The sequence below is a fragment of the Etheostoma cragini genome, chromosome 23 (assembly GCF_013103735.1).
Source record: "Etheostoma cragini isolate CJK2018 chromosome 23, CSU_Ecrag_1.0, whole genome shotgun sequence".
NCBI lineage: Eukaryota > Metazoa > Chordata > Actinopteri > Perciformes > Percidae > Etheostoma > Etheostoma cragini.
Window position 1 is genome coordinate 8,443,621 of NC_048429.1, and position 16,602 is coordinate 8,460,222.

At 39.2% G+C, this 16,602-nt stretch overlaps 1 protein-coding gene across 9 annotated transcripts in view; it reads right to left on the reverse strand.

The window, feature by feature from the left end:
• The window catches only part of cacna1c (calcium channel, voltage-dependent, L type, alpha 1C subunit), a 186,652-nt gene that overhangs the window by 54,301 nt on the left and 115,749 nt on the right, over positions 1-16,602 (reverse strand). For 8 of the 9 annotated variants that reach the window (XM_034863709.1, XM_034863708.1, XM_034863710.1 and 5 more), the window contains exons 5-10: positions 14,049-14,188; positions 11,931-12,083; positions 10,663-10,862; positions 7,869-7,972; positions 886-973; positions 449-533 (exon numbers count right to left, since the gene is read on the reverse strand). In XM_034863709.1, the coding sequence (XP_034719600.1) occupies positions 449-533; positions 886-973; positions 7,869-7,972; positions 10,663-10,862; positions 11,931-12,083; positions 14,049-14,188 (770 nt within the window). Of the gene's footprint in view, positions 1-448; positions 534-885; positions 974-5,585; positions 5,690-7,868; positions 7,973-10,662; positions 10,863-11,930; positions 12,084-14,048; positions 14,189-16,602 lie in introns of all 9 variants that reach the window. The other variant, XM_034863703.1, reaches the window with a different exon arrangement.

Sequence of the window (16,602 nt, forward strand, 5' to 3'; positions counted from 1 at the left end):
CTAGAGACTATAAGATGCAGTCTAAAACATTCCACTAACATCTAAACTGATTTTAAACCTCAGGAGGGTTCTCAGCCAAAGCATGCAGACAACATTAACATCATCTCAGTCTGTCAGTCATTTATTCACTGACTATTAACCTGCACCATGTGATGGAGACTGCAGCGAGCTCACTACTTACAGACCAAACGTGCATTCAGTTACCCTCACAAGTTCTTGTCTGCACGAAGCACAAAATATCTTCTGATATAAACACAATCAATCCAACTGTGCTGTCTAACGCGAAGTCCTACTGCACCCAAAACACAGACTAACTGCCAGTACCACCACACAACAATTCATAAATCACACGCACAAATGCATAGCTATCCTCAAGGCAAACTACAGTACGCAAATAGACTGTCACTCCCTTTTGGCATTACTGTTAAACACACACTGTAGTACTCACGGTTTCTAGGTTTGTCATCGTCCATGCCCTCCTCTTCATTCTCTGGGTCAATGTCTTCAGCCTGAGTGATCCAGTCTAAATAGCCCTTTATTAACACACACACACACACACACAAACACACACACACACACACACACACACACACACACACAAAAACGGAAAATACTGATTGGTTAGCAGTACTGAAAGCAGTCTCCTTCAGCAAAAAAAAATAATAATACTTGGCTGCGTCTTTTATTTTCTCTTTTTTCCTCTCTGTAAAGCATGTTGTCTCTCGGGTCTCCTTTCTTTGCTTACTGCCTTAAACCGTTGGTGTTTTGACATCCATCTAAATTGTTAATCTCCTTTTTCTATGCCTGGCAGTTATATACTTTGATTTGTGACAGCTGTTACATCCTCTGTCAAAAGGCGGCTTAAACTAAAAACCCACTGCCTACCTTGAGGTCCTCCTCCAGTTGCTGTTTTTCTCTGAGTTTCTGGAAGTCACCACGTGCCTTGGCCTTCTCTCTCTCCTTGGAAAACTCTCTGGGAGGAGGGGAGCAGGATGGAGGGATGGGGGTAGACCGTTGGAGGGAGGGGGGGGACAGAGGGAGAAGAAAAATAACCTGAAAATCTAGACTGAAGTGTTGCAAAGCAAATCATGTAACAATACTGTGATAATACAGATTTTACAGTGGTGCAAAACAGGAAGGAGGGAAAACCTGCTAAAGAGAAAGAAAAAAGGTCAAGTAAAGAGAGAAAAATTGTGCCAAGGAGACAAGATATTAGTATGCAAATAAAGATGAAAGCACAGACAAATTGGAGCTGGATTCACATCTCAATCATTCCTAGCAAATATATAAAATTTAATTTTGTTATTTTTGTATGTTGGTAAACATTTTGACTTCTTAACAAGCACACAATAAGCCTCCATATAAACACAATATGCAAAGGAGCTGCAACTATTGAACCACCATCATTTGTCTGAACTTTCTTTCCAGCATTTAAAAAATGTCTGAACTGATGTAGCTGCATTCTAGTCATTAAGCCTGGTGGGAATGTAAATTGAGACCCCCCTATGGACTGGCCAAGTGTAAATACAGTAAGTAAAGACATGCCATATACTTTTAAAAGAAGGAGAAATTTTTGAATTAAAGAAAAATAACTTTCCCAAAAGTGTGCTTGTACAGGTAGTCTCAAATTATTACCTGTGGCCAACCATCGCTGATGACTGGAAAAATCAAATGGCAGAACTGAAGCATTCAACATTATTTACTTTATCTATTTTAGAGGACTGTTTACACACTTTATACTACTGAAAAATTACATATTATAGTGTTTTGGCTGTCTAAAATAATTGTAAATAGAAAATGAATTCCACATGGTTGGTCCAAATTGTGTAGTTCATGCAAATTAGTCATCCAATTGTTGGTGTCACAGGGCATCAAGGCCCCAGGTGCTCCCAAAATGTAGGGAGTTGTAGTTTCTCCAGTCCAACCCTCGTGCAGTCCACCCCTCCTACTTGCAATGTACTTGGTACAGCCCCAGAGAGAGGGGATGGAGAGGGCATCACTCACCAGCTGTACCAACTCCGCTTGCTCCTGTCAAATTGGAGAAGTGACTCTGCACCGAGGTCGTCCTGTATCACTGAGCTTTTCACCTTTTGTCTGCCATCTCATTTTTTTGGTCACAACCCAGAAGTTTGGATCATAGGTCAAAATAAAGATGAACAAGTAGACCGAGAGTAGGGCTGCACGATTATGGCCAAAATGATAATCACAACTATTGTGATCAATATTGTGATCATGATTAATTATCACGATTATTTGTTGATTTTAACCAAAACATGTATTTTGTCACATCCGCTATTTATAACTGCTTTCACATCCATATTATGCTACATTGTTCTTATGTTGAAGTTGTATGTTGTATAAACATAGCGTAGGATATATATATATATTTTTAATGTATCACTGAGAAAGCGCCTTCACTTGTTTTCAACAATAACTGATTAAAAGAGCTAGGGGAAGAGATGGACGTATATGCTACTCACAGAGACGGCTGACTCATTAATGGGTCCAGCCAGGGTTGAATTGCGGGTCAGCGTAGTTACACACGTTTTTTTTCTTAAAAGTTATTACTCTACAAACTGAAGTTAGTTGCATTCAATAACTTCTTCTGTGTTTTTTGCCGTGGTGGCCGCAATAGCAGAGTTACCAGCGGAAACACTGGTACAAATAAAGGTTTGCCTGTCATGCTTAACAATATACAGCTGTTTAAATAACAATTTAAACTGTAGACAAATGTCAGTAGTGTGGACCGGCGCCGCTGTGTGGCGGGGCTGCGCAGAGAGTAGAGGAGAGAGAGTAGAGGAAAGATACTAACACAGTCACGGCTTTACAGAAGAAATGGGTCATGTATCGCAACATTAAACCATATCAATATAAACAACATTGCTTTGTTTGTGGAGAGGCAGCGGATGGGAGGACGTTAGGTGCACTGGTGTGACCTAGAGGAAAAATATTACTGAAGCGACAGAGCCCTGTGAGCTAACCGACACTAACTAGCACACTAGAGCCCTGTGAGCTATCAGATGCTAACTAGCACTGGTCACTGCTGTTGTCTGTTGAATTTGACTCACGTTACTCTGTCCTCTGTGACGGTCTACATCTAGAAACTAAGCTGTGTAGTGCAGGGAACAACTCTGACAGGCACATGGTCAGACAGTGGTTTACGAAGGGGTAGAATATCGCTCGATCACGCAAATTTGATCGTGGGAAGCACAAAATCGTGGTGGTGATTAAAATTCGATTAATTGTGCAGCCCTAACTGTCAGCTTCATTTTGTGCCTCAGCTATATTTTTGCAATTTTTCATGTAGAAACAACTGATTGAAAGGTGTAAATGCAGAATTAACATGAGCAATCCATTTTATTTCTACAACTCCTATAGTCACTTATTATGGAGCAATCTTATTTTCATAACTTTTTCGTTTTAATACAGTAGATGCCACCTTTTTCAAGTGTCTGGATTTTGGAGGTGATGTGGGCAAAGAGGACATAAGCAAAGATAATTTAAGACAACTAAAGTCCATGTTAGAATAGTGTGAAATCACGAAACATTATGACGAAACCTAGTGAAATTACTTTAAGGTGTCAGGATGAAAGAAAGAATTAAGGAACATTTGATTAAACGCTGCACTTGGGGAAGGTCAAAGTCAGGTTGGAGCCAAATGATTCATTTGGATGAGAGCTGACAGGAGCTGGGAGGCTTGGGAACATTTGCAACTAAAAAAGTGTCTCCACATTCGAAGGTCCATTGGCAAGTAAACTTTGTCGGGGGCCACCTTGTTGTAAATATTTTAATGAGGAAATAAGTGCAGTCAATGGGTTCCCTGCTAGTTGGTTGTCTTGCGCCTTGTCATCCTGTACCCATTACAGCCTTGCCAGCTGCAAATGCAGTATGTTTTTAGAAAATAAATTAAGTTGGACTTTTTGCACCAAAAGTGAAATTTTGAAGAATAATGGAACAGATCACACCTACAGTGAGCACAGACAAAGACACACACTCACAAACACCATAGATCAATGAGCATTAGGACAAACTGCTACTGTCTCGCTTGTCAGAACATTAGCAGGAGACCAAATCCTATTGATCTGTGTTTGTAGGTGCCAGTGCTTACACCCCACCCCCCCCAATTCTCTTTCAAGACAGCCTCTCTCCCCATTCTTTCTATTTACACATTACATCAAATCCAGACAAACACAGTCACACCCAATGTTTCTGTTACAGTCTGTGGTCTCTATTCCCATCGTTCTTCTTCTTCCTGTTTAGCCATTAGTTATTATGCCAATCTGAGACCCACACACACTCCACGGAGGAGGCAGTTGGTAAAAGGTCAGGCTGTGTAGTGTGTTGACAGCATCATTAGTCAGAAGTCAGACAAAGCGTCAGACAGCCAAACCCCCCAAGCTGTTTGGACCAGATAGACCTCTATTATTTTTCCCACAATGCTCTTGTCACATCACAGTGGATATCTAGAGTCAGATTTGGGGTCAGTCAGTCAGGGGTGAGACATCAAAAACTACAGCATGTAAAGAAACTATCAGAACAAGTGGAAGATTTACTAATGTAAAACATTTCACACAATAACATCCCGGACCTCTAACTTGCGCAGGTGTTTGGTCCCTTGTCTTGTGTGTGTCTGTCTGTGTGTGTGTGTGTGTGTGTCTGTTTATGTATGTGTTGTGTGTGTCTGTTTCTGTGTGTGTTGTTTTGTCTCCCTCCCTCCTGTCTTTCCTCTGTTTAATTATTAGCATTTGTTTTTTTTTGTTTTTTTGGCCCTGGGATGCATTCTTTGTATTAGTGTATTGTATGTAATTGTTTGTCACTGTTCTTGTCTTGACTGTTCACAATTTCTTAAATATATATATTTTTTAAATGTATCACAAAAAATAGCTGTGATTTGTTTATCCAACTCATATTCAGATTACACTCAGGTAATGACTCTAGTATTTTTGAAATGCCCTAACCCCTAAGCCTAACATTAAGCAAAGTAAAGGTGAACTTTTTAAGGTGTTCCCAAAAGCTGCACTGAGAACAAAGAATGTTATAACAGTAAGAATGGTTTTCTATAAAGGGCAACAATATAGAGCAGTAGAGAGCAGATGTGAAGATAGAGACTTTTCATATTGCCACTTTGAAAAGTCACAGAGGCATTATCAAAAAGGTCTCTATTCCAATAATACCCATCTGTCCTGTTGTAGTGTCCTAGAGCCAGATGCCGAAGTACCATTTCACTACAGTCAGCTACAATTGTAATGACTAACATTGCATGTGCAGTTCATTTAGTTCAGATCTATGAATCCACATACACATGGTACTGTAAAACATTTTGGACATAAGAATCACTAGATCAGATACAAATTTGAATGTCACTGTCAGGTTGCACTTTTCCAGTTTAATTACAAAACATTCCTGTACACGCTTTGTACAGTACAATGTTAAACACCATCTACGTTCAGAAGCAGGAAGTAGACGGAAATAAAGAGTTCCCTTCAGGAATGACAAAAGTGAAGCTCTTTAGGGACAACAGCATGAAGGCATGAAGAAGAAAGAGAGAGATGTTAGTCTCAAGTGACCTTTAACCTTGCCCTTACCCGCTCAATACCCCCAGAACCAAGTTTAGCACAAAGAAGGATCCGATGATGATTAAGGTGACAAAATACATCCAGGGCCACATGTACCCTACTGCATCATTCACCTAGGTGGAGAGATGGAGGCATGGAGGAGTAAGACCAAAGAGAGATGGATGGATGGATGAATGGAAGGATAATGGAAGGTGGATGGAAAGTAGAGATGGAGGGTGGAAAAGAAAGGCAAGTAGAGAGAACATTTATTGAGAGGGCAGCAAGAAAGCAAGAAAAAAGCAAAAAGGAATGTTGAGGAAAGGGAGGAGTGGAACAGGGACGGGGTTAGATCCTAAGTGAAAGTTCCCAACAGATGGGACCGTTTGCTTCTGCAGGATCCCTGCAGAGATTATGGTGCATTCATAGTATTTGTCAGAGTCACTTAGTGGACCACATTGCAACGTATCTGACTGGCTGTATTTAACTTGGATCTGAACAAATGGGGATGTATCGGTTGAGCACATGTAAAGGAGGGTTACAAGTTAAAGAACAGTTTCATTTACTTCAGTTAACACTTAAATCAATTCCTTTTCAGCATTATCACTGTGTAAAGAAATTAGACACTCCAACAGACTGTGCAGCAAGACTCCCAAGGTATGGACATAATTACTGCCTTGGTGACAAATTACTCTCTCTTTCTCAATGTCTTTACTCTTTCAAAATAAATGTAATTTGAAAAGAATAGTTTAGTCTTAGTTTTATTGTTGTTTTTATTAAAACGTTTTAATGTTGAGCTGTAACTCATTATCATCATAACTAGTATTACTATATTATCATTTTTGTTATGTTGTTATAATTATCATCTGGGTTTTAACTCTGATTATCAAATTATGTATATCTGGTAACTGTAATGCTTTTAATGAGCATTTACAAAAATGTATGTTTCCTCAGTGCAGCCTTCTATTAGATAATTTCCATTTTGAATGCCATGTTTCCTCCAGATGTCACTCTGTCCTCAGAATAACCTTTTTTGCCTGTTGTGTTTTCCCTGTTGTGCAAGTTTTTTTAGGTTCCACCTCCCTGGCTGGTCTAAAGGGGTGAATTATTAATACCCCAGTGTGTCCCTACAGGCCTGGTGGTGCTTGTACTAAAAACAGCGTGACATGGCCGAGTGAGGTAAAACAGCACCCCAGCTTGTCTGCTGAAGAGGCATTTATTGAAAAGAAAACACATCATGTGCCTCTATACAAACAGGCTGCACATACAGAAACAATGTAAGCAGATGCAAGCTAATCTGCACACGAGACAAACATGTATGTCAACCAACACACATGACAGATCTTTAAATGCAGTCACATGTTTAAGAAGGAAGACGGTCTCTTCAAACTAAGTCTGGACTGAACAAAAACAACTAACTTCACTAAAAGAAAGACAAAAGAGAAAAGAAAGCTGCTTGTTTGTGTAATTCAACATGTGCTGGACTAAATAAGAGAGTCCAGCCAGTTTTAATGGTCTGTGTGTGCGTGTGTGCGTGCGTGCGTGCGTGCATGCGTGTGAGAGGAGGAAATTTTGCTCAGTTCAGGGATTACCAGTGCGTCTTTCCTTGACTGTAGAGAACTATGAACTTTACAAGATGTCTAGCTCTACTCTTACTGGTGAACTGCTGCCGTGAAACTGCCTACACAGATGCTTAAACAGTAGCTTACTTTCAGCCATTAGCCAAGGTTTGTCCTGTAACTTTTGCCTTAATCCTGTAATGTGTGTATTAAAATCCTTAATTGAAATGATGATGATTGGGATTACAATGTTAAAGGCTGAAGCCTGTTCATTTTACAGCAGGAGAGTCTGGATTTACACTGTTTCAAAACTAATGAAATTAAAACTAAAATATACTAGAAGCAAAATGCTATAAGATATAGTGCAGTTTATGTAAAGTTAGATTCAGCAGAAGATGCATTTAAATATATAAAAATCTGTTTACTTAAATAGACACTGGCATGTGAAGTGAACCTGCCCTAATAATAAAAATAATAATGACAACAATAATACTACGAATATACCCAATATTGTGCTTTTATAGTGGCAAACCATGTGTTTTTTCCATTCCATTCCACTCTGCAGTGGTTCACCGGCTCCTTAATAATCAACCATAAATTGCACTTTAAATGTCTGGTCCAGGGAGTCTTGTTGCATGGCCATTTATCACATCCAAAACACTATGTACTGTACAGCCACATCACACACACACAACCACACGGACACAAACACACACACAGACATTTGTACACACATGACAACAGGACAATCTCTTACCCGCTCAACACCCCCAGAACGAGATTGAGAACGAAAAAGGAGCCGAAGATGACGAGAGAGACAAAATAGACCCATGGCAGCTCATAGCCCATAGCATCCTGCATCTGAGAGAGACAAGAGACATAAGGGAGAAGGAGACAGAGAGAAGAGGGGGATTAACAGGGAGGAGGGGTGGAGGATAGAGGACAGATAAGGGGGGTGCAAAGAAGAGAGGGATGAGGACAACGGGGAAGAAAGAAGACGTGGGAGAATGAGGAAGAGGTTTGAGGAAGTTGACATAGAAATAATGAAGGGGGCAGTAGAGGTCAAGGGCAGAAAGTGTGTTAGAAAGGGAAATAAAGCAGGAAATCAAGAAAAGAACAGTGCATATTTAAAAGAGCAATAGAAAGACCTTGCATACAAGAGTGGCAGTATTGTATGTTTAAGTGTGTGTATAAACCCTTTTTTCTGCCTGTTGGAGAGCAGCTCCTTGACAATCCATAATTAAGAACACACTAAACAACATTTAACTGCTTTGTCACCTCAACAGCAAACCTCTTATATAGAAAATGTTTACAGAGTTACAATTTCTTGTAAAGGTGGATGGGCCTTTATGGTTTTAGATGCTGTGACTCTACATTGACAATATAAACCAATCATAAGCTTTTATAGAGAATGTATCGCATGTGAGGCTTAAAAATCATAGTGAAATAAATAAGGATGGCGATTTTAATTTGCAAGGAAATATTCCACTCACTTATCTGGATACTGTATTAAGGATTGCTGAAGACAGATGGCTATTAGGGCTAATGTAAATGGTAGATGGTGTAGACAAGGTTATGTCAGAGCAGTTTAGCATATAGAATTGGATATTAACGGAAATATCTGATTATTATTCTAAAGGATCAGTAATTAATCTGCAGTATGTGACATAATGAAAACTATGAAAATGAATGGCCCAAACTGAATGAAAGGCTTGCTGTTGTCTAACTGCTTTTCCATAATCATTTGTACGCCAAACAAGGTCCTGTTCATCATAAAGAGATCTGGCTGCACAACAAAATAAGTGAAGTGTACGATTTAACTGATGTGTGTACATGTGAGTGTGTAGGAGGTTGCAGCAGACAGGGTAGTTGCAGGAGGGGTGTAGAGCCAGTAAGCTCTCTGCTCCATGTGTATACATGCACTCAGAAACATTTGCACCCGGGCCCGCACACGCACGCACACACACACACACACACACACACACACACACACACACACACACACACACACACACACACACACACACACAGAGCATCTAGTCTGGCTGGACTCTCTTCTTCAGACCACAACACGCACCTGCTTGTATGTACAGTAAGATCCCACACTTACCCAAAACTAACCAATTCTGACAGTTCAATGTTGCCACCAAACTGAGATTAGGTTAGCTAAAAACATCAGTTTTCTTTGCATCAATCAAACGTCTTTACCAGTGTAACCATTCCTTCCATTCCTTTTGTGTTCCTTAAAAATTTACAAATCTAAGAATTCATTCATAATTCCAATATTGCTTGATAGCTAGCCCCAGTGTGGGCTTCTCATGTATTATTCAAGTCACAGAGTTCAAAATCTGTTTCTCTGAAAGCTAAATCACTGGCGATCTTTTAAAAAACGATAATTTTATTTACCCCTTCTAACAAACTCTAACATAAATACTGGATCTTATTGGTTGATGGACAATATGGACAAAATGTTTAGTAATCAGCTTAATGTATGTTAAACTTTAATACAACAAAAAAAGCACAAAACAAGAAAGGAAATATGTCACTTCTTGTTGCCTTCTTTTTTGGATTAGGAAACCTAGTCAAAATTCTAGATACCGGATGAAAATAATTTCATTTGTGGAGTGGACTGATTATTTTTTCATCCACATGGACAGATTAGTCTTATGATCCTTGGAAATAAATGTGTTGTTCAACAACTTCCTGAGATCACATCATCATTTTAATTTCAGAGAAATGGATACTTAGCTCTGTGACCTAAATATAATGATAAAATATAATGAAATATAATGATAATACATTAGAAGCTCAAATTGAGGCTATTAGATACATGGAAATTAGCACAATTTCATTGTATTGTAGCAGTTAATGCAGACATTCAGTTGAAAAGTGATGTTTTGAAAATCCCAAGAACCAGCACTTATCTGTGCCACATGAGTGCTTTGCAGTGGTGAGACAGACCGCAGTGTGCACTCATATTAAGGACCTTCCAGTAACTTCTACTGCCCTGTGTCTCATCATGGCATCATGGCAAAGTAACACACAGCAGTAGAGTAGTGGCAACAACTCTGATTGATGTTTGAGAAAACACACGTACTAGCTAAAACACACATTCAAGTTTATGTAATTTAAGGTGGCGCTTCAGGGTTTTTGAGCCCTTATCACCTAGAACTGTCCAGGTCTGCAGCATGCTTCTGGCAATTTACCAAGAAAGGGATAGTTTTTTGTGTTACAATGCCACGGTGGCTTTACGTGTACAGTGTGTGTATATGTGTGTTTTCACTTGACCCTTAAATCAAGCATTGGGATTCTAAACACATTCCAAATGAATCTGTGCCTTCAATGACACAGTGTATTGTCGGCATTGATTCAGCCTCCGTCTTTCTTTAAATAATCTTTGTGTGCATACCTGCCTTTCTGAGAGAAGTGCTTCAAAAGCACTCATGTGGCACTGATGTTACAGATACAGCACAACGGCTACACACACCGAAGTGTATGGCACTCACTCCACACATACACACATAAAGACACTGTTGTGGTGTCCGGCTCACCCAGTACAGAACGTCCGTCCAGCCCTCCATGGTTATACACTGGAACACCGTCAACATGGCAAAGGCGAAGTTGTCAAAGTTGGTGATGCCATCGTTTGGGCCCTCCCATCCCACTCTGCACTCTGTTCCGTTGTATTTACAGTGGCGACCGTAAGCTCCATCAGGTGCACACGGTGCCGGCTTTTCCTCCGCAATGGTGCCTGTGACAATAAAACATGAATAAAGAGATGTTGTTTTACTGCATCCTTCCTATCTAAAATGTCAACTGGTACAAACAAATATAAAATAATTATTGTATTTGCTGGTTTGTGTAAAGTGTTACCTTTAGCTTCTTGCTGGTTGTTAGAGAAAATACATAACTAAGCTTAATGATGGGATGTTACTTACTGATATGTTACTTGAGAGTTGTAATTTGCATCCACCCTCATTGTTTATGCACACAGGCTTTGTACTTTTTGACTTTTTCTAAAAGATGTCTTGCACATACAGGTGATTCCACCGTGGGAGTTTCATGCCAATCCAATATTTGGAAGTGGTCCAACTGTAAGTCACCTTACACTAATTATGCAGAAAATGACTGGGACTCTTACAGAAGAAGTATCAAATAACTACTACTATATTTTCAGTACATCTAAAAAATGTCTGCATCTAAAAGAAAAATCAATGTGAAAAAGTGTTTTGCTATTACCGTCATAAAAAACAAGCTCTCGAGGGTGATATATATTCCACCAGCACTTATCCAGTGCAAAGGTAATGCCTCTGATGGGACCTATAACATCCCCATAACAACACTTAAGTCCATTCATACCTAAGGGCCTTCACTAGTATTTGTTTCAATCATTTATGGAAGCTGTTGTTTCAATTACTGGCCAACTTCTTCATACTTAGAAACATAAATGATGGTTTCAATAAATAATGGAGGTTGTCATTTAAACTGTTTAAGGTATGTGCTCTATTTTCTCCCTGCCCTGTTGGCTGATAGGTGATGTCTTACTGACTGTTGAAGATGTATGTCGTTTTACTTCTGTTGAAAAGGTTTTGCAGTACAGTATTCACCTGTGTGTCCATCTCTGGAGCTAAAGAGTGAATTTATGCCTACTCAAGCATGCTTTTACACACAGTTGCATTCATACTTCAAAATGTATCTTAGCATTGAGTTAACAAGTGTATGTGTTTGATCATGCACGTTTGTATTTGCATCACTAGACACTAGTCTCTCCCCCTCTGTCTCTTTCTTTATGTGCATGTTTGTGTATGCGTGTATGTACCTGTATTCTGGTGTGTGCAGGTTTTGTGCATCTTGCCCATGAAGAGCTCCAGGCCGATGATGGCATAGATGATGATGACGAAGAGAACAAGCAGGGCGATATGGAGCAGAGGAACCATGGCTTTGATTATGGAGTTCAACACTACCTGTAAACCTGCGGCAAACACACAGAGAAACTGCTGAGGACATTACGGTTGGTCAAAAAAAAAAAGTGCAGTCAATGATGAAAGCCTTTTTCTCTTATAAAAGTGTTTGTAGTGCATCATAAAGCAGAGAAGTTAATCACCATGTAAGCACTCAAACTGACTCCTATTGTTGTTATAAAGCCTAAATATTCCCTTTTGCGTGTGATCATCCACTCAGAGAGTCTTCAATGAGTTTCTAAGAAAGAATACAAAAAATAATACTTGTTCGATACAACTGTACAGTCAATTTACTGAATGCGTTTATGGACAAAGGCTCAGGATACTGCATACTAATAACTCACAAAAACAGTGACAGGCATACATTCGGTTGAGGAGGCTTATTAGTATGAAAGACATTCAAATGTCATGTCAAATCAAATAAATACACATTTATAGATTAAATGTTGGTTTATTTGATTAATGTTTATATAAATACACACCTTATCAGATCACATTGATGACAAAAGCTTATTTTTTACTTGTTCATTTTTGGATGCAGCTGATCCCAACTACTTAGATCTATTTGTCCAAAACTAAGGTACGTATGAACTGGGAATTTTGCATGCTATTACACCTTTGAAAGAAAACAAAGGGTTACATTCTTATGTAGATCAGTGTAAATTCTTTCAGGAAGACCTAACTTTTAGTTGATGCTCTCCTAAATTAATTTAGCTGTTATCCAAAGTTTACTACAATAAACCTTATTTGCATATCTGCAAACATGTCTCTCCTGATTCAAATGTAGTTTGTATAGTAATACAGTTTAGTGTAGTTAGTAGAACACATATCCCTTTTAAACAGTTTATTTACCATGATTTTTGTACATTCTACAGCAAATAAGAAGACTTAGCAAACATGCAACTGATCAGTTGCCATGGTACCAATTCAACACAGTCCAGTGATGTTGGACTGGATTCAGTCTGAATGTTGTGCACTGTAGCACTCACAATTGTGAGTGATGATGTTATACGTTGTTATACTCAGATTCAGGATATGAGTCTGATACTGCTCCACTGGGCTGTGATTATGGGGTGTTTCAACCAAACCAGGAAAGAAAATACCACTGCACTCAATTGGATAGACCTACAACCAATCAGAGCAATGAAATATGTGACATATGTTGAACTTTTGCCAAATCCTGTAGGAAGGACAGCAAAAACATCTTTCAACAACTGCCTTGATCACGGTTCTCTGTTCCTTTTTAAATGAATCTACACATCTCAGATCTCCAGCGACAGCCATCTTGTTGTAAACGAATTCAACCCAAGCGCTCTTTTGTGATGTGGTTTATTACGTTACTGTTGATCATCTGTCCATCATCGTATAAAGCCCGCCCAGACAATTTGAGTGGCCCAAACAGCTCTGGTTTGAGCATAACTGCTCCACAACAGATCAAGTCCAGACCAAACTTCCCAACCTCAAATGTTGTGGGCGGGGTTTAGTTTGGCTGGCATCCTGGCTAACTCACGCTATTAAACCAAACAACAGTGTCCCAGAGTGTGGGATGTGCATTAGCTTGCTATTGAAATCACAGAAATTAAACAAAGAGCTGTGTCACACACACGAACACACACACGTACACATACGTACACACACGTACACACACTAGCAAAGCCTTTATCCACGATATCCGATCCTTTCCTGTCTTCTGGCCTTGCGGATTATTGATTTCTGTAGTCACTAACACAGACATGCTGACAGACAACTCCTCTACTGCTTATACTGTCTGAGTATCTGACAAGAGGACTCTTTGTTTGTGCATGTGTGTGCATTTACACATCACTGTGTGTGTGTATGTGTGGGATCAGGCAGCAATATCAGCTCCAATCTGTGGTTCATATTGCTCCTACCTCACCCAATAACCATTCACACCTGATCCTCAGAGCATCTCTTTCTTTTCTGTCTTTCTTTCATCCACAGCTCTTAGTACTTACTGGGTACTCCAGAGACCAGTCTGAGGGGTCTGAGTACTCTAAACGCCCGTAGAGCCTTGACATCGAAGCCCGCTGCCTTCCCTCCAATAGGAGTGGCACCGTCCCCCTTGGTGGCCTGCTCTAAGATGGCACTGAATAACCTGCAAGACAGAAAGTAATGACTTCAATAAGAATCAGCATCAGCATGGCATCCCATTTCCACATACCAGAGAATATCTGAGAGAGGAAAACATTAAAAGGGATACAGGCATACAGGGATGTGTTATAGGGTGAGGAATATCTAAAGTGGTCATTATGGCCTTACATTCCTGCATTGCCACTGTTGTCAACACTAAACTGAACCATCTAAACCACATAATCTGCAAGGAGCCAAATCCGGACCCTCACAGATTATGATCCGGCCAACATATCCATTTATGTTCACAGTACATTTTGGTCCACCTAGTTTTTGTTGCTTTTTCAACGATTTGTCCCTTTTTCCGATGTTGTTATCACTTGTATGTATGTGTGTGTGTAATGAAATGTCATAATGAGTATTGTCAAAGAAAAGATTGTAGGACCCCAGGAAAAATAGCTTTCAGTGTATGCTGAAGCTAATGGGGATCCAAATAAAACAAACAAACAAACACACAAACTTTTGTCAAAGTTTTTATCACTATTTCAGACGTTTTGGGGCGTTTTTTTTCTTGGATTGCTGCGGAACTTTTTTCTGACTTCTTTAGGACTTCTTTAGGATGATTAAATAAAAGCATATCAATAAACTAAACACGTCTGGCCCTTGATGTGATTCTTATTTTCCGGTGTGGCCCTTAGTGAAGTTGAGTTTGACACCCCTGATCTAAACCATAAAAAAGAAATAGAAATAGAAAGTGTTTCATCTGTTCCCTCTGCCTTTCACAGATAAGGAAATGTGAGACACTCGGCTTTAATGATTTGACAGTTGGCTCAACATGTCTTTAGTGAAGAGAAGCGTCTCCAAATTGTGTTTATAAGTGAGTGCATGCTCAAAGCAGTGTCAGATTCACTTTAACACACATTTATATTTTACCATGTGATGCCACACAACCTTCTCTCAGCTGTATTATATCTGGTACTTAAAGCTGTTGCTTTTTGTTATTTTGCTATTAGCTTCTATGATTTTTTTTACAGGTAAGCGTGGCCCCCAAGTTTCCATTTATAAACACTATTTGACCAAAAGAATGTGGACACTTTTTCCATATGCATTTGTGTCTGGTCTGGGTTCTGGGGCTGTTTGTCATGTCATCATTAATTCCAATTATGCTACTACATACATTATATTTCAGACCAATGGTTTTCAACCTGGGGTTGGACGGTTCAGGAATGAGATGACCAACAATCACATAGAAGTGTAATTTTCAGTGTCCACACACTTTTGACCGTATAGTATACAGTAGACAAAGTACGATCGTAAATTAAAGGGTTAGACATGTTTGATGTTGTTTCCATATGTTGGCCCCTTTACAGACACCTCTTTGGATGTAAGTGGCTCACAAGCTTGAATTTACAGTAAGTACAGTACGTCCAGCTGAGCTTATCACTCTCTCTCTCTTTTCTCTGAGATCCTTTAGAAATCCCCATACAATACCATTTTTTAAGCTAGCAAGGCTCAAAGGCCAGTTAGTGGTGCGTTAGTCATGGAGAATTATCAATTAGCACAGTTGAAATGGCCACTTGAAAATACCTTTCAAAACATTTTGCCCTCTCGCATCCTCTCACTCGCTCTCTCTGCCTCTCTATTTTGCACTAACTCCCTCTCAATTTGATTTACTAACTCTCCTTCTCTCTCCTTTGAAACTGAAAATGAAAAGCACTTCAAGGATCCACAGTTTTGCACCACCAGCATTTTGCCCAGCATGTTTTGCTGTGGTTGCGTGTTAAATGATAATTAGAGCCTTTGTGTGTAACACCACATATTGGATTGTGTACATCCATAGCTAAAGATAGTAAAAGCTGTGTACATTCATAAAGATAACAGGGGTTTTGTGGTTTCACAATTGTCAAAACACCACAATACTACTGAATTATAAATTCCCAATAGACTAAATATGTTTATTATTAATTCATCTTTTGCTTTTTTCTTAACCTATTCTCATAGCCCAAATTATTCTTTTTGCCTGACAAAATCCTAAAATATTCCTAAAGATATTCGGTTTACAGTGATATAAAACAAAAAAATGCAGGACATCCTCAAATTATAAAGGCTGGAACCATGTTAACCAGTGAGTGTCCAGCTCGATATACTGTTTGATTTTAAATGATTGATTTTGTTCTTGGCATTTGGCTAATCAATTAATCAAATAAAGGTTCCAGCGCTAATTTAGAATATTTCTATGTGAAAACTTTATTTTTTGTGGTGATTCTAGAGCTATTTGTACCATCAAAACCCAAAAAAGTAGAACTGGGCTACCAGCTAAAAAGAAAGATTTCTGAGAAATGAAAGTAGCAAGAGGAGAAAAATAGATGTAAGGGTAAAGAGAAGTGATGGCAAAAAGAAGTACCTTTGTTTTGTACACGCATATATACATATATATAT